The 22,369-nt window shown below is 62.5% G+C and overlaps 1 protein-coding gene and 1 pseudogene across 1 annotated transcript; one reads left to right on the top strand and one right to left on the bottom strand.

Annotated features, from left to right (window-relative positions):
* Positions 1-8,935: 8,935 nt before the first annotated feature.
* On the bottom strand, positions 8,936-18,615 carry LOC122096820 (collagen alpha-1(I) chain-like). The gene is made up of 5 exons (XM_042667344.1): positions 18,550-18,615; positions 18,165-18,444; positions 14,438-17,610; positions 9,917-10,027; positions 8,936-9,106 (listed from the first exon to the last, which is right to left on the bottom strand). Exons 1-5 carry the CDS (start codon positions 18,613-18,615, stop codon positions 8,936-8,938), a joined length of 3,801 nt encoding a protein of 1,266 aa, XP_042523278.1.
* A 3,426-nt stretch (positions 18,616-22,041) lies between these two features.
* On the top strand, positions 22,042-22,144 carry LOC122096835 (annotated as a pseudogene).
* Positions 22,145-22,369: the final 225 nt, after the last annotated feature.

The following is a 22,369-nucleotide window of genomic DNA, read 5'->3' as shown; positions in this document are numbered from 1 at the left end:
GTGTGTGGTCCAAGTGGTAGAGTGCCAGCCTTGAGAGTTCAAGCCCCAGGCCCTGAGCACACACACGAAGACCTTCATTCCTTTGTAAGCCTGATAATCGCCACGGTGCTGAGCACATTTAACACACTGTGCGTGTGCCTGTCCTAGGGCTTGAACTCAGGGCCTGGGCCTGAGCTTTTTCACTCCGGCGTTAGGTGGTTCGTGGGAGATGAGTCTCATGGACTTCCTTGCCTGGGCTGGCTTCGAACTGTGATGCTCGGATCTCAGATCTTCTGGGTGTGAGCAGCCAGCACCAGCTCATCTTCTTACTTTGTACTGGACCAGGCTTTACAAAACCCTTCGCTGTCTGGTTCAGCGAAGAGAAAGAGTTAAGATTTTAAAATGGAAAAGTATAGTGGAAGTAAAATCCGGCTGAAACGAAATGAAATCCACCCCACGATCCAGAGAACTAGACGGATCCTGGGTGCTGGGACCAACCATGCAGGTGGCAGGAGCCCGGAGCAGGCCTCGGGCTGAGGCCCCGCCCCCGCCGCCCAGGCCCCGCCCCGAGCCCCGCCCCCGCTCTGCCGCCCAGGCCCCGCCCAGGCCCCGCCCCCGAGGCCCCGCCCCCGCTCTGACGCCCAGGCCCCGCCCCCGCTCTGCCGCCGGCGCAGATCTGCGAGCGCATTGGGAGCGTACTGCCCAGGTTCCGCCCATGACCCCGCCCACTCGGCAGCGCCTCTGCGCCTGCGCCGCCCATCGCCGGAGATGTCCGACGTCGCTCCTAGAGACTCCAACTCCGGGCTGCGACACCGATTCCGCGCGGCCTGTCGCACCTTCCCCGCGCTTCCGGAAGTCACGTAGGGGCCCGCCCCTGGCCGCCGAGGCTCCGCCCCGCCCTGCGTCAGCGCGTCGCGCTGCTTCCGGGGCGGGCTGAGATGGCGGGAGGCTGGCGGCCGGCCGCCCTCGGGCCGTGCCAACTGGGCGGTGCCCGCGGTCCGCGCGCCTCCGGCGCAGCCCAGGTGTGCGGAGGCCGGGGCCCCGGGGCGGGGACGGCCCGGGCAGCCGCGGTTCGCGGGGCAGGGCCCGGGCTCGCCGCGCGGGCCGGAGCGGGGAGCGCGGGCGCGGCGGCCCCGAGGCTGGCCGGGCGGCCCGCGCCGCGGCGTCGGCACCCCGAGCGCACACCGAGGAGCCCGCCGGGGCCCGGGGCCTTGGCTTTGCCCTTCGTGCTCCCCGGGGTCCCGCGATCGTGGCTGCCGGGGCACCGCGGGCCGCGCGCTCCGGGCCTTGCATGGTCACCTCTGCCCCTTTCCCCTCCGCTGCGGCAGAGCTGACACCGAAGGGCCCGGCCGCCCCGCACCCACGCCCCTGGGCCGCCCCGCACCCACGCCCCTGGGCCCGGCCGCCCCGCACCCACGCCCCTGGGCCCGGCCGCCCCGCACCCACGCCCCTGGGCCCGGCCGCCCCGCACCCACGCCCCTGGGCCCGGCCGCCCCGCACCCACGCCCCTGGGCCGCCCCGCACCCACGCCCCTGGCCGCCCCGCACCCACGCCCCTGGCCGCCCCGCACCCACGCCCCTGGCCGCCCCGCACCCACGCCCCTGGGCCGCCCCGCACCCACGCCCCTGGGTCCGGGCCGCCCCGCACCCACGCCCCTGGGCCGCCCCGCACCCACGCCCCTGGGCCGCCCCGCACCCACGCCCCTGGCCGCCCCGCACCCACGCCCCTGGGCCCGGCCGCCCCGCACCCACGCCCCTGGCCGCCCCCCACCCACGCCCCTGGGCCGCCCCCCACCCACGCCCCTGGGCCCCCCACCCACACCCCTGGGCCGCCCCGCATACACGCCCCTGGGCCCCCCACCCACGCCCCTGGGCCGCCCCGCATCCACGCCCCTGGGCCGCCCCCACCCACGCCCCTGGCCGCCCACCCACACCCCTGGGCCGCCCCGCACCCACGCCCCTGGGCCCGGCCGCCCCGCACCCACGCCCCTGGGCCCGGCCGCCCCGCACCCACGCCCCTGGGCTCCCCACCCACGCCCCTGGCCGCCCCGTACCCACGCCCCTGGGCCCGGCCGCCCCGCACCCACGCCCCTGGGCTCCCCACCCACGCCCCTGGGCCGCCCCGCACCCACGCCCCTGGGCCGCCCCGTACCCACGCCCCTGGGCCCGGCCGCCCCGCACCCACGCCCCTGGGCCGCCCCCCACCCACGCCCCTGGGCCGCCCCGGGGCCCCGGCCTGATAAGCTCCTTGTCAAGTTGAAAGCGCGTCTCCGCGCCAGGGCTCCTTGGTCCCCCTCCAGGCGCCCGGGTGAGGGTCTTTGCTCAGGATCGCTGGCGGGGGAAGTACCCAGATTCCTGGTGCTGTTTCTCCAGTCCCTGTCAGTACCTTTGCGAAATCCTTCACGAGTTTGTTACCGTTGCCCAATCTGCAATTCCTAAATGGCACCTTTGTAGGTTGAAGACCACCTTCGTGGGAAAGGGGGAGAGATGGGCACTGTCCATCCAGGAGGAAAAGGTGGTGATTCCCAGGTGACAAATGTGGGTGAGAGCTCCCCGTTATTATGGGAGCCAGGCCTCACGGCTCCGCGAGGCTGCCTCTCGCCTGCATCTACCAGAGACGAGCTAAGGGTTGTTCTGGTTCCACTGTGGCTTTTTAGGTTGTAAGGTTGGGCGTTGGCAGCAGGCAGCATGTGGGGTGCTAGTCCTGAGCTGGAGGCCCAACACACTTTGCACATCTACAGCTATCCAGATTTTCCAGTCTCAAAAGTACCTCAGAGATCTGAGCTGCACATTTTCCCCTTCTGCATTAAAGAACTAGACAAAGGAACTGGACAGGCCCCTCTCTAAACAGAAAACACATGGGCTCTTCCCTGATTTCATGGCCCATGGACAGAGGAGTTCTTAGATCTTCTGACTTCAAGAACAGGAACTTCTTGGGCCCGGGGCTTTCCAGTTCACGCATCAACTCTCACCTTCTTCCATGGGGTTTACTCACCATATTGTGAGTCTGGAGTTAGGTTCTGGGAAGGAGGCACCTAGGGCTGGGGCAGGAATTGATGGGGTGAGTAGGGGTATCTGGACCACTTCTATCCCCTAAGCTCCTGAGAATTGTCTTAGGTTCCACCCCACCTAGCTCCAGATGCATTAATATTCTTCAGGCCTGCCAATCTATACATAGGCAGAGACTATTCTAACTCAGAAGAGGCTGGGCCTCCTGTCTGGGAAGGACAGGTATGTGGGGCTTGAACTGAGGGTCTCAAACTCTCTTGGGCTTTTTGTTTTGCTCAAGGCTGGTGATCTGAGGATCCTGATTCAAAGCCAGCGCAGGCAGAAAAGTCCATGAGACTCTTACGTCCAGTTAACCAGAAAAAGAAGTGGTATTGTGGCTCAAGTGGTAGAGCATCAGCCTTGAATGACAAAGCTAAAGGACAGTTCAAAATAACTTTAGCTCTTACTCTTTAAAATTTTGTAGAGCAGAGTATTTAATGACATAAAGTGCTTCAACATATTAAACAGATTGTAAAAATAACTTGTAGTATGATCTAATCATTATACGTGTATATCTATAATATGATCCAATTATATATAATACACACACACACACACACACACACTGATTGGAATATACCAGAGGACTTCGAACAAAATGTACCCAGTAATTACCTCGTGGGTTTTTGTTTTTTATTTTGTACTTTTCTATATTTCCAGATTTTCTTTAATGAACACTTTCCTTTTTGTAAACAAGTTAAATAAAATCAAGCATATCTCTTTTCTTTTTTTGCTGGCCAGGCACGAAGGCTAGGCTCCGGGACAGGGCAGGGAGGACAGCCAGGCTCCAGTAAGAGGAAGTACAAGTGCACAGCACCATGGTAGCTGGGGACGCGGTGCCAGAGCCAGCGCCCCCGCCCTTCCTCCACTCAGTTCCTCTGATGGCCACTCCCCCTGGGGGGCTGCTGTGCCCACGAGTCACCGCTGAGCTCAGGTTCTGGACAGGGAAGAATGAGGGAGAGCCCTGTCCCTGGGCCAGCCCTTCCGGACTGGGGTGGCTGCCGACCCTGTGGCCTCTCTGGACTGTGCTGGCTTCCAGGGCATGGGGTCAAGGGTTTGTTTCTCTAGGGCTCTTTGCCAGTCACTTTGCATCTTCTCCAGGGCTGTTGGGGGTGGTGAGTGGGCCAATGAGGGCCACCCAGGAAACACTAGTTCTAGCTCATCTCCAGCTTAAAGAGTGTTTTCTTGCCTGCTTCAGATTTGGAGATGCTGAAGCACATAGGTGAATGTTTACTTTGTTCAGAGTCACCTGGCTGATAGCTGGTAGGCTGAGCCTACCTATCTTCGGACTTGGACGCAGTGGCTGATTGATGCATGTTGGTTGGCCACCACTCACGTCCCTCTTGCGAGAGGCTCTCATAAGGGACCGGGGAGGCGGAGGGGAGGTGCATCCCTGATCGCTTTGGTGTCTTTCCCTCCCCAGTGGAGCAGATTCTCTAACAGCCTGTGGATATGAAAAATAATTGCCTAAAACAGTTAAAAAATAATTTTTAACCAAGTTCTAAATGGGAATGGAGGCACAGAAGGATAGGAACACGGTGTGCCACAGCGTGTTTCTCCCGACACTGTGGTTCTGCAAATGTTGCAGGATTCATGCCACCTGTGAGGTCTGCAGGGCGCTCGTCTGGGCCTTCTGGCCAGGCAGAGGTCACGAGCAGTCACGAGCTCTGCTTGGCCTTCCAGTGTTTCCCAGTTAAAAAAAAAGTATTGTTACAGTGTGTTCGTTTCTTTTTTAGTTTATTTATTTTTGCCAGTACTGGAGCTTGAACTCAGAGCCTGAGTGCTGTCCCTGAGCTTTTTCACTCAATGCTAGTGCTCTAGCACTTGAGCCATAGTTCCACTTTCAGCTTTTTGGTGGTTAATTGGAGATTAGAATCTCAGACTGTTCTGCCTAGGCTGGCTTTGAACCATGGTCCTCAGATTTCAGCCTCCTGAGTAGCTAGGGTTATGAGTCAAATATGCTGGCTTTAAACTGACTTTTCACTGATTAAAAAATAATAATACCTAGCCTGTGGCTCAGGCCTGTAATCCTAGTTACTGAGGAGGCTAAGATCTAAGGATTACAGTTCAAAGCCAGCCAGGGCAGGAATGCCCGTGAGATTCTTATCACCAGTAAACCACCGGAAAACCAGAAGTGGCGCTGTGGCTCAAGTGGTAAGGGGCTTGCCTTGAGCTGAAGAGCTGAGGCACAGTGCCCAGGCCCAGAGTTCAAGCCCCATGACTGCAAAAATTTTTTTTTTAATTTTTTTAAAAGTATATAGGGTACTGTGTGAAGTTTTTGTGATAGTCTACATTGAAGAATGTTTCGACAAAGTTATGAATACCTGTCCTTTGGGCTACAGATTAAAAAAGGAAGGAAGGAGAAATAGACACAGCCATAAATACCTTGAGCAGGGCTGGCTACATGGGCTGTGGCCACACGCGCAGGAGGGCCCTGTGTTCAATCCCCAGCTGCCCTCCGGCTGAAAATTTTGAGTTTGTTTTGAGACAAGGCCTGGATTTTTAAAATTCTTGTTTTGGACTATGTAGCTGAGCCTGACTTTCTTGGTTAATGTGTGTGTTGTGTGTGTGTGTGTATTTCTTTTACTAAATTTGACTTGCAGATGTAGGTGAAGTGACTGCAGGCTGTCTCTCACCGTGGTAAGCCAGTGCAGCGCATCAGCACCCATGAGAACTCAGGGAATAAGCCCAATTGCCCAACTGCAATGTTTTCATTGTCAGCCAGGCTCAGGGGCAGTTTCCTTTTGTCTTTTCTACTTCTTGGTGCCAGTCCTGGGGCTTGAACTCAGGGCTTGGATGCTGTTTCTTAGCTATCACTCAATCACTTGACCCACAGCTGCACTTCTGGCTTTTTGGTGGTCAATTGGCGGTAAGAATCTTACAGACAGACTTTCCTGCCCTGGCTGGCTTTGAACCGCAATCCTCAGATCTCAGCCTCCCAAGTCGCTAGGATGACAGGCGTGAGCCACCGTCTCCTTGTTGGCCTCCTTTCTTTTCCTCTTTTTAAACAGGCATCCAGCGCCACACCCAGCCTAATATTACTGGTCTTCAGTAGAACTAGGGTGACACGCACCACGAGGCAAACTGAGCACAAGGAATCCAAAAGCTCAGGAATGAAAGCTCAGGAAGACTGTCCTGAGCGCCTGTACATTGAAGGCCCCAGTGCAGAGCAGACAGACCTCTCCAGCAGAAAGTTCCACATCCTGCATGAGGAGCTTGGTTTCTTGTTATTGTTGTTGTTTTTTGGTCCGGTCGTGGGGCCTGAACTCTGGGCCTAGGCGCTGTCCCTCAGCTCTTCAGCTCAAGGCTAGCGCTCTACCACTGAGCCGCCTTCCCAGCCCTAGGAGCTTGGTTTAGCATGGGGATACCGCAAGCGTTCTGGAAGTGTCGGCACCCGGGTACCCTGCCTTGATAAAATTTCGATCTCTCTGCCCTGGACTGAGCCGCTGACCACGCATCCACTGGCCTGGGGAGAAGGAACAGAGACAGCAGTGAAGACATGGGAGGAAGAGGGCGCCCCTCTCCCAGCCAGCCTCCTGCCTCCGCCGTGGGCGGGCGCTCCCTGGGCGAGGAACGAATCGTTAGGGATGCGGGGCATCTGTGGCTATCAAGGTGGGGGTGCCACATGCTGTCCCAATTGGCCCTGGCAGGATCTGGCCACCTCTGCCACTGCTATGTCCTGGGAGTTTCTGGGAGGGTGTGCAGCTTGATCACACTTCTAGGGTTGACTGCCTCCCCAGGAACCAGGTGTGGGAATCCGACCGATCCCAGGAAGGTGGCAGGTTGGGAGGTGGCCTAAAGGGAAAGCCCCCACTTTCAGAGAGGAGCCGAAGAGACAATGAACGTTGTCTTCCAGTCCCCCCTCACTCCCACAACCCCCCAAAAGGCTGTGTCTGTTGTTTTGGAACTAACAGGCAAAAAGTCCTGTTCTTCTGGCCTGCAACTATTCTAAATAGCAGGCTGAGGTGGAGTGTTTTTCCCATGAACAAATTCAGGTGGTAGGCTGGCTGGATGTGGGGGAGAGCAGGGCCGGTCCGGCATGCTGGGGCCAGCTCCCCACCCACACTGCCCCTCCGCACCTGACCCAGAGCCTGCAGGTCCCTTCCGGTTTGTGGGGACTTTGTCCATCCTATAGGCTGCTCCACGGCCTCCCTGACCCCCGATGTGTCTCCAGCACCCTACTCTGGGAAGCGTGGGTGCCAGGCAGAGAGAGGGATCAGAAAATGGTGGCTCAGGCCTGGACCAGCAGCACCAGCCCTTCACCTGGCAGGCCGAGAACAGGGCCCGGTATTCACTGCCAGTCCACTACCTTCAGTGGAAACCGGGGTCCAGCTGCCCGCGGTATCCCAGGCTGAGCCAGGTGTGGGTTCTGGGGTGAAGATGGGTTGGGCATCCCCGCTGTGCCCCGGGGGGACGTGTTTGGGGGGCCCGGGCCGCTGCTGTGCCCACCCAGGCTCTTCCAGACGGTTCCCTGGGGAGGGGACTGGCCTGGCAGGCACCGCCAGGCTGGGGCGCGGGATCTCCTATCGGGGCCAGGGCGCCCCGGTCCCGGGCCTGCGGGGCCGCCCGCCCTGCCCGGCCCTGTCCCCCAGTCTCTTCCTCCCCCTCTCCTTTGTTGGCAAGCCGGGCGTCGCCCAGGCCCAGCCCCGCGCCCGCCAAGCCCGGAAACGTGCCGCTCGGCGGCGGTGCACCAAGTTGGGGTGGCGAGGCCCGGGCGACCTGGGTGACCACGGCGCCCCGCGCCCGCGGGCGGGACCTCGGGCCGCGGCTGGCCGTGAACTTGACCCTCAGCTCGCCGACGACCCGGTAAGTCCTGCGCCCCGCGCCCGCGGCCCGCGCCCTCCGCCCCGCGCCCCGCGCCCTCCGCCCCGCACCCTCGGCCCGCGCCCTCCGCCCCGTGCCCTCGGCCCGCGCCCTCGGCCCCGCGCCCTCCGCCCCGCACCCTCGGCCCCGCGCTCCGCGCCCTCCGCCCCGCACCCTCGGCCCCGCGCCCCGCGCCCTCCGCCCCGCGCCCGCGCCCTCCGCCCCGCGCCCCGCGCCCTCGGCCCGCGCCCTCCGCCCCGCACCCTCGGCCCCGCGCCCTCCGCCCCGCGCCCTCGGCCCGCGCCCCGCGCCCTCCGCCCCGCGCCCTCGGCCCGCGCCCTCCGCCCCGCGCCCTCCGCCCCGCGCCCTCCGCCCCGCGCCCTCCGCCCCGCGCCCTCGGCCCGCGCCCTCCGCCCCGTGCCCTCCGCCCCGCGCCCTCCGCCCCGTGTCCGCGCCCCGCACCCTCGGCCCGCGCCCTCCGCCCTCGGCCCGCGCCCTCCGCCCCGTGCCCGCGCCCCGCGCCCTCGGCCCGCGCCCTCTGCCCTCAGCCCGCGCCCTCCGCCCTCAGCCTGCGCCCTCCGCCCCGTGCCCGCGCCCCGCGCCCTCGGCCCGCGCCCTCAGCCCCGCGCCCCGCGCCCTCCGCCCCGCACCCTCGGCCCCGCGCCCCGCGCCCTCCGCCCCGCACCCTCGGCCCCGAGCCCCGCGCCCCGCGCCCTCCGCCCTCGGCCCTGCGCCCTCCGCCCCGCGCCCCGCGCCCTCCGCCCTCGGCCCTGCGCCCTCCGCCCCGCGCCCCGCGCCCTCCGCCCTCGGCCCTGCGCCCTCCGCCCCGCGCCCCGCGCCCTCCGCCCGCCCGCCCGCCGGCCGTGCGCGGCTCGGGGCCCAGGGCGCCCCCGGGCGGGCGGCGCTCGGGGCCGGGGGCTTGGCCGGGCCTGGCCGCCCTGGGGCTCCGGCCTCCAGCACGAACAAAGGCTGGGAGTCGGGAAGGGAACGTCTCGACGCTTTCCCTCCCCTCGGCCGGCCGCCGCCCGGGCTCTTAAAGGGGAAAGAGCCGCAGGGCCTTGTCTGCTCCGGGCTCCTGGGGCGCAGGGTCCCCGGGCTGCACATGCTCAGCCCCTGCGGGAAGGCGGACAAGCCGCCCGCCCCGTGCCCGGGGCCGGGGGGCCTGGGGGGCCTGGCTCCTGAGCTGCCCAGCCGAAGCAGGAAGCCGTGGCCACCTTGGCGTGCCCGGGCAGCCTGGCACTCTGCTGGGCATCGCCAGTGCTGGGGATGCGGAGGAGCTGTGGACGGGGCCTCGGGACAGGGCCTCAGGGGACAGGGCCTCAGGGGACAGGCACTGGACCCTGTGGGCCTGGTCCCTGGGGAAAGACCGACCTTGATCCCTGCCCTCAGCCTAGTCCAGCCCATGGGTCAGGCCTAGCCACCCTTCTACCAGATTCTTCTCCCCCACTTTCCCCCTTTGGCTTTAAACTAGCAGCCTGCAGCTCTGGAACTGGCCTAGTCCCTAGGGGGCACCCATGGGTAGAAAATGCCCCATGGAGGAGCATAGCAAAGCCCCCACACTCCCCTGAGCTTGCTTCCTCCGTGCCCGAACCCTGGGGGAGGACATGTGACAGGCCTCCCTCCCAACACTGACCCCGCGCGGTGAGATGCTGGAGACTTCCAGGAGCACCCGGGCAGGCGGGAGAGGCCCCCCCCCCCCCCCGCACTCACCTGGGCAGGCGGGAGAGGCCCCCCGCACTCACCTGGCCAGGCGGGAGAGGCCCCCACACTCACCGGGCAGGCGGGAGAGACCCCCCCACACTCACCTGGGCAGGCGGGAGAGGCCCCCTGCACTCACCTGGGCAGGCGGGAGAGGCCCCCACACTCACCGGGCAGGCAGGAGAGGCCCCCGCACTCACCGGGCAGGCGGGAGAGGCCCCCCCACACTCACCGGGCAGGCGGGAGAGGCCCCCCCACACTCACCTGGGCAGGTGGGAGAGGCCCCCCGCACTCACCTGGGCAGGCAGGAGAGGCCCCCACACTCACCGGGCAGGCAGGAGAGGCCCCCGCACTCACCGGGCAGGCAGGAGAGGCCCCCCCGCACTCACCTGGGCAGGCAGGCGCAGGCAGGAGAGGCCCCCGCACTCACCGGGCAGGCAGGCGCAGGCAGGAGAGGCCCCGCATTCACTGGGCAGGCGGGAGAGGCCCCCCGCACTCACCTGGGCAGGCAGGCGCAGGCGGGAGAGGCCCCCCCCCCCGCACTCACCTGGGCAGGCGGGAGAGGCCCCCACACTCACCGGGCAGGCAGGAGAGGCCCCCGCACTCACCGGGCAGGCAGGAGAGGACCCCCCCCCCCCCCCCGCACTCACCAGGCAGGCAGGAGAGGCCCCTGCACTCACCGGGCAGGCAGGCGCAGGCAGGAGAGGCCCCGCACTCACTGGGCAGGCGGGAGAGGCCCCCCCCCCCCCCCCCCCGCACGCACTGGGCAGGTGGGAGAGGCCCCCCGCACTCACCTGGGCGGGCGGGAGAGGCCCCCGCACTCACTGGGCAGGCAGGAGAGGTCCCCGCACTCACCAGGCAGGCGGGAGAGGCCCCCCCACACTCACCGGGCAGGCGGGAGAGACCCCCCCCCCCCAGCACTCACCTGGGCAGGCGGGAGAGGCCGCCCCTCAGACCCCTGCACTCTGCGGCAGGCTGTCAGATGGGGTCTCTGGAGGAGGAAAGCCAGATTCCAGATGTGAAGGAAACACGTGTTCAGATCGAGCCCCCCCAAACCCCAAGAGGCTGCGGGGCCCATGTGCCCATGAGGTGGCTTGTGATTAAGGGGGGCTTTCCTGTGACCGGGGCCCAGCCAGGGCCTTAGAAGGAAGACGGGGTGGAAGGAAAGAGGGTTTTGTAGCTTTCCTGTGAACTTCACAGGGGAGCTGAGCTGTGCAGGTACCCGTGCCAGCTTGCTTCTTTAAGGCCTGATCTGATTGAGGTGAACTGAAGTAAAATTCTCCCCAAGAGGAGAGACTTGATGCGTGCTCTGGAGGCAATGCTCTGGTCCTAAAGGCGCAAGCAAGCAGTGCCGCCCAGGTGGTCAAGGACACACAGAAGGGGAGAGAGGACGTGGACTGTGAGCTTGAGCTTGGGAGAGGAATGAGTGAACTTGGACTTGAACTTTGAACTTTGTTCCTATCCCCGTGCTAGGCCAGTAACACCTGGCTGTATTGTTGTCCTGCCCCAAGGGCCAGCTCTGCCCACAGGCCTGGCCTGGCACAGCCAGGTCCTCCGGGTCTCACCTCGCCTGTCTGAGTCCTCACCACAACATGGGCATCCTAAAGCTCTGGCTCGGGTGTGTGCTGGCAGACCGCACACGTGCGCACGCCCCGTGTCCTGCTGGTCACCCCTCTCCCCCTCACGCATAGCTCACGTCCGCTCGCAATTGCTTGCCTTTCCCGTTACTGTTTGTGTTTCTTTTTATCCTAAGAGGAACGGTCAGCCAGCCCCTCCGAGCCCGGGGGCAGGCCCCAGCCCAGAGGTGCCACTGGCTCTCTGCATGGGCTAGCATCATTCCAGTGGGGTTCTCCAACAGCTACCCAGCCAGAGGCAGCGTCTCCTCACGGCCCCGGCCTGTGGCCCAGCTCTGGGGTCTGTAGCCATACTGACTGTCTGCAGGGATGCACGGCTCCTCCACCTCTCTGTTCCAGAAGATGGAGGACCAAACCACCCAGCACCCTTGAACCTTAACTTGAGGAGTAGATGGAGGACAGGTCAGCCACCAGCGGTAGCTTTGAGTCTGAGGTTTTACCAGGGAATAGACAAATAGACACATCACACATGACAAAAAAAAACAAAACAAACAAACAAAAAGCCAGGTACCAGTAGATCACACCTAGCTACCCAGGAGGCTGAGATCTGAGGCTCTCAGTTCGAAGCCAGTTGTCTAGAAAAGTCTGTGAGACTCTTAACTCTAATTAACCAGCAAAAAGCCAGAAAATAGAGCTGTTGCTCAGTGGTAGAGTGCTAGCCTTGAGTGCAAACACCAACAAGCAAGAGTGAGAGGCCCTAAATTCAAACCCCGGAATGGACACACACACACACACACACACACACACACACACACACACACACACACACAGAGCTGCAAAGGATCAACATGTATACTTTCAAAACAGAGTTGTATTTCTTGTCTGCAGCAGTCACGGAGACCAGCCTCAGTTTGTGGAGCCAGGGAAGGACACACCCCTCATTTTAGAGTGATTTAAACTTCAGCTCAAATGGCCAGGTTGTGTCTAGTGACCCCATTCACCTCCTGGCAAGCCGGTGTGTGCTGGGGACAGTAGAAAACAGGTAGATGCTTAGGTTGGGGTGACTTAGTCTCCTCAGGCTCCCAAGCTTAGGTAAAATAGAAGAAAGGGACTCATTGAATGGCAAATCAAACAAACCTACTGCCCAGAGTGACCCCTGCCTTCCGGAAACAGGAAAACAAGGTCCAGGTGTGTGGAAAGCCTGCGTCTCACCTGAGCCAGCTGCTCACAGTGCTGGATAGAAAGGCTGGAGGCATTGCTCAAGTGATAGAGCACCATCCAGGCAAGCAAAGCAAATAAGTATGAGGCCCTGAGTTCAAGCTTCAGTACTAGCACACATTAGCACAAAACAAAATGGGTGGGAATGTGGCTCAGTGGTAGAATGCTTGCCTCGCCTGCATGAAGCCCTGGGTTCGATTCCTCAGTACCACATACACAGACAAAGCTGGAAGTGCGCTGTGGCTCAAGTGGTAGCGCGCTAGCCTTGAGCAAAAGAAGCTCAGGGGCAGCACCCAGGCCCTGAGTTCAAGCCTTGGGACTGGCAAAAAGAAAAAAAAAGTTCACAGACAGTGACCCAAACTATGTTTTGCCAAAGTATGAACGGGATTGAGGGACAAAATAGGCTGCCCCGGGCCCTGACACTGTTGGCCAGAGGGAGGAGGGAGAGGAAGGGGAGGAGGAGGAGGAGGAGGAGGAGGAGTAGCTTCACCAGGAACGGGGGAGAGGAGGCTCCACCGGTGTTTTCCCACCTGACTGCAGGGCCCAGGGTACAGGGATGCGCCCAGCTGACCCCACATGGAGTGGCCGTGATGCAGGCTGCGTCCTGCGGTCTGTCCTTGCAGACTTACCTGGCACTGGGATGTGGGGGTCCCAGTGCCCTGTGGCCGCCCTGAGGCAGTGAAGACATGTTTCTCACAGCCTGGGAGGTCCGAAGTCTGATGTGGGCCTCACTGGGCCGAAAGCAAAGGTCTTGACAGAGCTGGCTTCTGGATGCTCCAGGGGGGGACAAAGCAAAGCACCTGTTCCAGCCTCCTCTACCTCCAAAGCCAGCAGTGTCCCCTGGCTGTCTCTCTGTCACAGCTTCGAGAGGTTGTCTGGCTTTGAAGGGTGAGGGTCACTCTCCCCTTCCTGCTTCTTATAACCCCCCACCTCCGGGGTCTCTGCTTCTGTCTTGCGAGGTAATGACCTTGGGTTCCATCTTGGGAAAACCCAAGAAAGGTGGCATGGGACACCAGGCTTGGTGGTACACAGTGGTCATCCCAGCACCGTGTAGCTGCATGGGTTCTACAGTGAGATCCTGTCTCCAAAAACAAAGCAACAAACCGAAGCAAAGACAACAACAGAACAGACAAAAAAATCAAACAGAAGTCAGGTGCTCGCGGCTCACACACGTAAATCTGAGGATTGTGGTTCAAAGCCAGCCTAGACAGAAAAGTCTGTGAGACACTTATCTCCCATTAACCAGCAAAAAACCAGAAGTGGAGGTGTGGATCAAGTGGTAGAGCAACCGCCACAAGAGAAACAGCTCAGGGACAGTGCCTAGGCCCTGAATTCCACCCAGGACCAACACAGAAAATAAGTGGATAAACAAACAAACACAATGAATCAGAACCGGAGGGTCTGGGCACTGTCTCCCTCCTCCTTATTGAGTCTGGAATTTGTCTAGAAAGGTCAGGGAAACTGAGGCCTGGCCTGGTCTCCTTCCAACAGAAACTTCTAGGCCGGCGGGGACACCAGCTTGAGGACTGCCTGAGCCTCTTGTCAGGAGGAGGGAGAGAGACAGACATGTGGAGAGTCCCTTTGGCAAGCCAGTGCCTCCCCGTCCTCCATGGGATGCACAGACAGATCCTCCTGTCCCTTGGGGAAAACATCCCCTGAGCCTCGGGGTCACTGCGAGTATCCAGAGCACTGGAATCTCTGCACTCCTTGAGGAATGGCTAGCAAGCGCCTGGAATCGCATCCCTGGAGAAACAGGCTCAGAGAGGTGCATTCATTTCTCCAAAGGCACACAGCCCCCTAGAGAGACTTCCTCTGCCTGGTCTCACATCCCTCTCGCAGGCATCTCTGCCCACGGCCTTGTCAGGAGGTATTCACTGGGTCCATAGGCTGGTGTGAGAGGGGCGCCAAGGTCCAGGGTAGAGAAAACTTAGTTGGAATCTTTGTCTGTCTCTCACAGAGAGGGATTATGAGCCTTGAATGTGAAGCCAGGCTGTTCTTAATTCGAATCCTGCTGCCAGGTTTTGGCAATCATAGGCCCACCTCAAGACAGTCTTCCCCCCTTCATTTAACCGGGAGCCATCCATTCTTTCCGGGACAACAGACCTCCCTCCCGCTTACTGGCAGGACAGCCCTGTGGTCAGGACCGGGTGGGCCCGGGGTCAGCCTGGGGCGCAGGAGCTCTGGGGTGAAGTGCGTGTTTAGGCCTGGGCAGTGGTGAGATGCTGTGATGAACACAAGAGAAGCTAGCAGGCTGCGGTGCCCAGGCCGCGGTGCCCAGGCTGCGGTGCCCGGGCTGCGGTGCCCGGGCTCTGGTGTTCCAGGCTGCGGTGCCCAGGCTGCGGTGCCCAGGCTGCGGTGCCCAGGCTGCGGTGCCCGGGCTGCGGTGCCCAGGCCGCGGTGCCCGGGCTGCGGTGCCGGGCTGCGGTGCCCAGGCTGCGGTGCCCAGGCTGCGGTGCCCGGGCCGCGGTGCCCAGGCTGCGGTGCCCGGGCTGCGGTGCCCGGGCTGCGGTGCCCGGGCTGCGGTGCCCAGTGCGGTGCCCAGGCTGCGGTGCCCAGGCTGCGGTGCCCAGTGCGGTGCCCAGGCTGCGGTGCCCAGGCTGCGGTGCCCAGGCTGCGGTGCCCGGGCTGCGGTGCCCGGGCTCTGGTGTTCCAGGCTGCGGTGCCCAGGCTGCGGTGCCCAGGCTGCGGTGCCCGGGCTGCGGTGCCCAGGCTGCGGTGCCCGGGCTCTGGTGTTCCAGGCTGCGGTGCCCAGGCTGCGGTGCCCGGGCTGCGGTGCCCGGGCTCTGGTGTTCCAGGCTGCGGTGCCCGGGCTGCGGTGCCCGGGCTGCGGTGCCCAGGCTGCGGTGCCCGGGCTGCGGTGCCCGGGCTGCGGTGCCCGGGCTCTGGTGTTCCAGGCCGCGGTGCCCAGGCCGCGGTGCCCAGGCTGCGGTGCCCGGGCCGCGGTGCCCAGGCTGCGGTGCCCGGGCTGCGGTGCCCGGGCTGCGGTGCCCGGGCTGCGGTGCCCAGTGCGGTGCCCAGGCTGCGGTGCCCAGGCTGCGGTGCCCAGTGCGGTGCCCAGGCTGCGGTGCCCAGGCTGCGGTGCCCGGGCTGCGGTGCCCGGGCTCTGGTGTTCCAGGCTGCGGTGCCCAGGCCGCGGTGCCCAGGCTGCGGTGCCCGGGCTGCGGTGCCCGGGCTGCGGTGCCCGGGCTGCGGTGCCCAGTGCGGTGCCCAGGCTGCGGTGCCCAGGCTGCGGTGCCCAGTGCGGTGCCCAGGCTGCGGTGCCCAGGCTGCGGTGCCCAGGCTGCGGTGCCCGGGCTGCGGTGCCCGGGCTCTGGTGTTCCAGGCTGCGGTGCCCAGGCTGCGGTGCCCAGGCTGCGGTGCCCGGGCTGCGGTGCCCAGGCTGCGGTGCCCGGGCTCTGGTGTTCCAGGCTGCGGTGCCCAGGCTGCGGTGCCCGGGCTGCGGTGCCCGGGCTCTGGTGTTCCAGGCTGCGGTGCCCGGGCTGCGGTGCCCGGGCTGCGGTGCCCAGGCTGCGGTGCCCGGGCTGCGGTGCCCGGGCTGCGGTGCCCGGGCTCTGGTGTTCCAGGCCGCGGTGCCCAGGCCGCGGTGCCCAGGCTGCGGTGCCCGGGCCGCGGTGCCCAGGCTGCGGTGCCCGGGCTGCGGTGCCCGGGCTGCGGTGCCCAGTGCGGTGCCCAGGCTGCGGTGCCCAGGCTGCGGTGCCCAGTGCGGTGCCCAGGCTGCGGTGCCCAGGCTGCGGTGCCCGGGCTGCGGTGCCCGGGCTCTGGTGTTCCAGGCTGCGGTGCCCAGGCTGCGGTGCCCAGGCTGCGGTGCCCGGGCTGCGGTGCCCGGGCTGCGGTGCCCGGGCTCTGGTGTTCCAGGCTGCGGTGCCCAGGCTGCGGTGCCCGGGCTGCGGTGCCCGGGCTCTGGTGTTCCAGGCTGCGGTGCCCGGGCTGCGGTGCCCGGGCTGCGGTGCCCAGGCTGCGGTGCCCGGGCTGCGGTGCCCGGGCTCTGGTGTTCCAGGCTGCGGTGCCCAGGCTGCGGTGCCCAGGCTGCGGTGCCCGGGCTGCGGTGCCCAGGCCGCGGTGCCCGGGCTGCGGTGCCCAGGCCGCGGTGCCCAGGCTGCGGTGCCCAGGCCGCGGTGCCCAGGCCGCGGTGCCCGGGCCGCGGTGCCCAGGCCGCGGTGCCCAGGCCGCGGTGCCGGGCTGCGGTGCCCGGGCTGCGGTGCCCGGGCTGCGGTGCCCGGGCCGCGGTGCCCGGGCCGCGGTGCCCAGGCTGCGGTGCCCGGGCCGCGGTGCCCGGGCCGCGGTGCCCGGGCTGCGGTGCCCGGGCTGCGGTGCCCAGTGCGGTGCCCAGGCTGCGGTGCCCAGGCTGCGGTGCCCAGTGCGGTGCCCAGGCTGCGGTGCCCAGGCTGCGGTGCCCAGGCTGCGGTGCCCGGGCTGCGGTGCCCGGGCTCTGGTGTTCCAGGCTGCGGTGCCCAGGCTGCGGTGCCCAGGCTGCGGTGCCCGGGCTGCGGTGCCCAGGCTGCGGTGCCCGGGCTCTGGTGTTCCAGGCTGCGGTGCCCAGGCTGCGGTGCCCGGGCTGCGGTGCCCGGGCTCTGGTGTTCCAGGCTGCGGTGCCCGGGCTGCGGTGCCCGGGCTGCGGTGCCCGGGCTGCGGTGCCCGGGCTGCGGTGCCCGGGCTCTGGTGTTCCAGGCTGCGGTGCCCGGGCTGCGGTGCCCAGGCTGCGGTGCCCGGGCTGCGGTGCCCGGGCTCTGGTGTTCCAGGCTGCGGTGCCCGGGCTGCGGTGCCCAGGCTGCGGTGCCCAGGCTGCGGTGCCCGGGCTGCGGTGCCCGGGCTCTGGTGTTCCAGGCTGCGGTGCCCAGGCTGCGGTGCCCGCGCTGCGGTGCCAGGGCTCTGGTGTTCCAGGCTGCGGTGCCTGGGCTGCAGTGCCCAGGCTCTGGTGTTCCAGGCTGCGGTGCCCGGGCTGCGGTGCCCGGGCTCTGGTGTTCCAGGCTGCGGTGCCTGGGCTGCGGTGCCCAGGCTCTGGTGTTCCAGGCTGCGGTGCCCGGGCTCTGGTGTTCCAGGCTGCGGTGCCCAGGCTGCGGTGCCCAGTGCGGTGCCCGGGCTCTGGTGTTCCAGGCTGCGGTGCCCAGGCTGCGGTGCCCGGGCTGCGGTGCCCAGGCTCTGGTGTTCCAGGCTGCGGAGACAGCGCCAGGCCCTGCCAGGGTTGCTGCTCTCCTTGGCCCTTCCTGGGCTGACACTGGAGCCTCGGAGCCCCCGGAGCCCCGGGGTGGTGGCAGCCGGCGTGGGCCCGGCGGGCACTCTGTCCGAGCCGCCTGGGACCTGGCATGGGGTGGGTTAAGCTGCGGCAGTGGGCATCTTGGCACACACTGGCCAGCGTGTCCAGCTCACCACCCCCACCGCTTTTCTTCCTTTTTATTTTTTTTTTTGCCTTTTTCCTTCTTAATTAATCATACGCTGCTTCCCAATTTAAATATGGAAATACCCAGGCAGAGACATTGCAATTATTCATGAGGCCGGGCGGGATGTCCAGGGCTCCCGGGCGGTGGAGCTCCCAGCATTGCCTCCTTTCTGATGTGTGTGAAATTATGTGCACAAAGACGCCTCCTTATCTGAGTGTGTGAACTAAATAAATAAATAAGGGCTTTTGTTTGTTTGCCGGCTTCTGCACATGACTGTTTTGACTAAACTGCTCGTGTTGTCTGTGTCTTTATGGGACTCAGGAGACGGGGGGTGGGGGTGGGGGGGGGGCGGGGGGGAGCTGCAGACCAGCCGGGGGGCTGGGGGGCAGCCACTGGGCACCTGGGGCCCACTCTCTCTCCTGGCACCAGCTTTGCTTCTGCACATCATCCCCCCCCCCCCCACATACCCTCATTGGAAAGTTCGCCCTGCCCGGGCTGGGCTCCCAGGCAGCCTGGCCCAGTGCCAGGCTCGCCGCTGAGCGCGGGCAGCAGGGTGGGGTGAGCAGCAGAGGCTCGGAGGAAGTGGCAGGGCGCCCCGGGCACGAGCAGGACCCGAGGCCAGGAGCCCAGGTCCCAGAAGGTGAGGGCACCCTCGGTGGGCACAGGGAAGGCGTCTGGTGGGCAGCAGGCCGTGGCTCTGGGCCGGGAGCGGGCCTCGGGTGCGTGCATGCTGGAGCGGGGAGACGGCTGGCGGAAGAGGAGGCACAAAGCAGGGAGAGCCAGGCGGCCGCAGGCAGCAGCGTGGCCGGCCCGAGCCAGCCTCCCTGCGGCGGGGCGGGGGTGTGTACGTACCCTCCCGCACCCCGGAGGACCAGCAGACACCGTAGGGAGTCCTGGTAGCTGGGCCGCCACGAGCATGGCGGAGGAAAGGCCAGGCCAGGCAGGCGCGGCCCAGGGCTGTCCAGGAGGAAAGCATCCCAAGGCCTGCAAACTGCTGTTCTCAGCTTTCCCCCCTCCTCTTGCCTTGGGGGGGGGGGGCGGGGTGGAGTGGGGGGGGGCGGGAGCCGTGCTTCCTCTGGAGGCGGACACAAAAAACTATGCAGATTTTTAACCATCTCCTGTACCAACCAGCTCTTCCTGAGCAGACTTTGGGCCCAGGGAAGGGGTGGCAGCTCGGAGACGCTTTTTCTGGGAGAGTCGGGAGGGCCAGGTCTCTCAGCCACCCCACGAGAGCATGGGGAGAGGGCCCCTCGCGCTTGCACAGGCCCGGCCGCCTGGTGTCCTGCGGGGCGGCGCAGCGCCAGGCCCTGCCCGTGAGGTGGCTCTCTTTGTGGAGACGGCAGTGGCCAGGCTCTGGTTGGAGACCTCGACCTGGTGCTGAGGACAATCTGAGTGGCTGAAGGGCCAGCCATGTGGGGTTTGAGTCGTGGAAGGATCTGGGGCCTTTCTCAGTGTTGATCTGGAATGTTCTGGGTTGTCTTGGATGTCCTATCCACCCAGGAGTTCAGGAATGAATTCTAGAGCAAGGGGAGGTCTGGGCAGTGGTAGCTGGCAGGCAGCCCCCGTGTTCTCCTGGCTGGTTGAGATGGAGGAGTTCAAGGGAGAGAGTCTGGGCCCACGCACGAGGCAGGCACACACCGAGGGGCCACGGAAGGTTTTACCTTTTTACTTCTTTTCTAATCAGAAGAGAAATGGCTATAACAATAATGAATATGTAATAATAAATTCAGCCTGAGTTTATTGGTCTTTAATCCGGTGCCATTATAAAATGCAATTTTTAATATTTATGGAGGAAGGTACCCGGAAAAGCGAAAGTGCTCTGGTCTCTGAAAGGCAGACTTGGCCCTGACTGGTCCTGTCTGACTCAGGGTCAAGGGTCAGAGGTCTGCTTGGGAGGGGAGAAGGAAGGGAGCTATCTGGATGCTTGGTGAGTCTGGCTGCTCTGCGGGCTGGCTGGGGTAGGGTGGCTCTGCTTGCTGCGGCCCAGAGTCAGGCCTGGCGTCTGTGTGTGTGTGTGTGTGTGTGCACACGTGTGTGCTGTGTGCATGCTCCCAGATACCTGAGCCCTCAGCCCAGGTGAGGGGACAATGTGGCCTTGAGGCCTGGTCCTCCCAGCTAGAGGCTCTGTCCTTACCATTGTCCTAGAAATCCATTGTCTCCCTACGAAAGCAGCTTCCAAGCTCCTTCCTGCCCGGCTGCCTGGTCCACGGCCGGAGCTGCACAGGGGAGCCCCGTCACTGCCAGGACCACAGTCGCGTGCAGCCGCCATATGTCTAGAAAGGAAGATAGGGAGGCCGGAGAGTGACATGCCTGTGGTTTTCAATCATTATTTTCAAGTTGGAAGTAAAAATGTCTAGGTGTCTTAAGTTAGGCTGTGTATACACATTCAAGTAAGATGCTGTGTGTGTGTGTGTGTGTGTGTGTGTGTGTGTGTGTGAGAGAGAGAGAGAGAGAGAGAGAGAGAGAGAGAGAGTTTTGAGGCTTGAACTCAAGGCCTGGATGCTGTCATTTCGCTTTTTTACTCAAGGCTGGCACTCTACCACTTGAGCCACAGCTCCACTTCTGGCTTCTTGATGATTAATTGGAGACAAAAGTCTCATGGACTTTCCTGCCCAGGCTGGCTTCGAACTTCAATCTTTAGATCTCAGCCTTCTAAGTAGCTAGCTAGGATTACAGGCATGAGTCTATAGTGCCCTGCTAGCCATGTTTCTAAAAAAGGAAAAATCAAGAGGCTAGAGTTGCTTTAACAATGAAATCCATTGACTCTAAGTATATATTCCCAATAGTAGTACTTTAATGTGCAGTTACTAGGAAATTACTAATGAGATTAATTTTTAAACACAGAATCCTCAAAAACCTGGAACATGTTTCTTTTTAATTGCTTCAACATTTTTATTTCTTTCATTTTTGTAATTCTTAAATTACTATAAAGGCGATGTAGAGAGGGGTCACTGTTTTGTAAGTCGGGTAATGAACACATTTCTTTTTGGGCAATGTCACCCCTTCCTTTGCTCTCTCCCAGTTTTTCCCTCCCGTCCCCACCCACAAGTTGCATAGTTCATTTTCCACATCGTGTCCAGTGAGCGCCGCTGCTGCACGGGAGCAGGTTTTTTGTACAGTTAGCTTCTCTGAGTTCAAGGCCTCAGTGTCTGCATGGTGGGGAGGGGTGGGGGGGGGTACTGCCATGCTGGGTAGAGCCAGGCTCAGTGGGTCCCTAACGTGGTCTGTTTTCCTCCCAGAGTTGGGAGACTGGCTTTCTGCTATACATAATTTTCTTTTCTTTTCTTCTTTCGTTGGTGTCTCCCTCTTGGCCCCGAGCAAAGGCATCTTCTGCTGCCCGGTCATGTCCCCAGAAGCCCTGGAAGCAGGAAGAATGGGTGTTGGACTGCAGGGTTTTTTTTGCGGGGGGGACTGCAGGAAAGGCCTCTTCACTGCTCCAGACGCCAGGGCCCATACAAAGGGCTGGCTTCAGGCTCACAATGGTGGGGTGGTTAGTCACTGTGCCAGGGCAGCGGGCAGGCAGACAGAGCCCCCTGTGTCTGTGCCTGTCGGCCGGGCCCTGCAGCCGCTCCCTGCCTGTGCTCCATCCCATTCCTTCCTGTGGGCTTTTGTTTGAAACCCACCCAGCTCCCGGCATTAACCCCCTGCTGCCTGCCGGCTACCTGGCAGCCTGGCTGGAGAGCCATGCCAGCTCTGCTTTCTCTCAGCCATCCTGGCCAGAGGCATGGCTCCTTCTAGAAGCAGGGCTCAGGCCTGGGTGATTTCTGAGGCTTCTCTGGGGAAGCAGCCACTGGCCGGGCTCAGTCCCGGTCGCCTAGGGGGGCTCTTCCAGTTAGTTGGAGAGCCCAGCTCACCGCGGTGGGGTGGGCTGGGGAGCCCTCATCAGCATTTGAAAGTGGGCATCGTTCAAAGATGGCATTTCTGGAAACAATGAAAAGCCAAAACTGAAAAGTTAGGGAGCAGCCTGAAGCTGGTGTCTGTACGTTTCAAAGGAAGCGTCAGGTGAGAATGCTCTAATCCGAGCGAGGATAGATGGATACGATAAAATAAATCAGTTGTGACCCTACCCTGTCTGGAGACTGACAACAAAGCCGTTCACCTTGCTCCTTCTAATTGAAATCTCCCCGCCTGGGCTACCATCCCAGACCTTCCTTCACAAACCCTGGAACTGGCAATTCTCAGAGGTTTGACAATGAAATTATCGACATCTAGAGAAGGTAATTTCCCCTTCCCAAGTGCAGAAAACACAGCGAAGAGTCCCTTTTTTAATTAAAAAAAAAAAACATCTCCACAACATTTCTGTGTCTTTGGCTTTTCTTTGGTAAACTACAGTGGCATGTGTTTTTGTTTTAGAAAGCAGAGATGCCTTGCTGTGCCCAGTGTAAGGAGAGAAAATAAAATAAAATAAAAAGAGGGCTTTAAAAAAAAAAGCCCTCTTTTTGTTTTTATTTTTTTGTTGAAAATACGGTCATCTACTTATAGCTTAGAAATCTCAAGTGCCAGACATTTTTCTTGGAGGAAGTAAATGTGTTCAATTTATTCATCTTACCTGTTGAGTACAATTTGTAGATTTTTAAGAAAACTATTGACTCGTTTCTAGCATCAAAGCTGCCTTTGGACTAGAAAAGCCTGAGTCTATTTGGTCTGTGAGGGCTTGGGACCACCCTGCTAT

Source organism: Dipodomys spectabilis, unplaced genomic scaffold (genome assembly GCF_019054845.1).
Source record: "Dipodomys spectabilis isolate Male_0828 unplaced genomic scaffold, ASM1905484v1 ptg000392l, whole genome shotgun sequence".
NCBI lineage: Eukaryota > Metazoa > Chordata > Mammalia > Rodentia > Heteromyidae > Dipodomys > Dipodomys spectabilis.
Note: the sequence above shows the minus strand (reverse complement) of the source record. Positions and strands in the feature narration are given on the sequence as shown.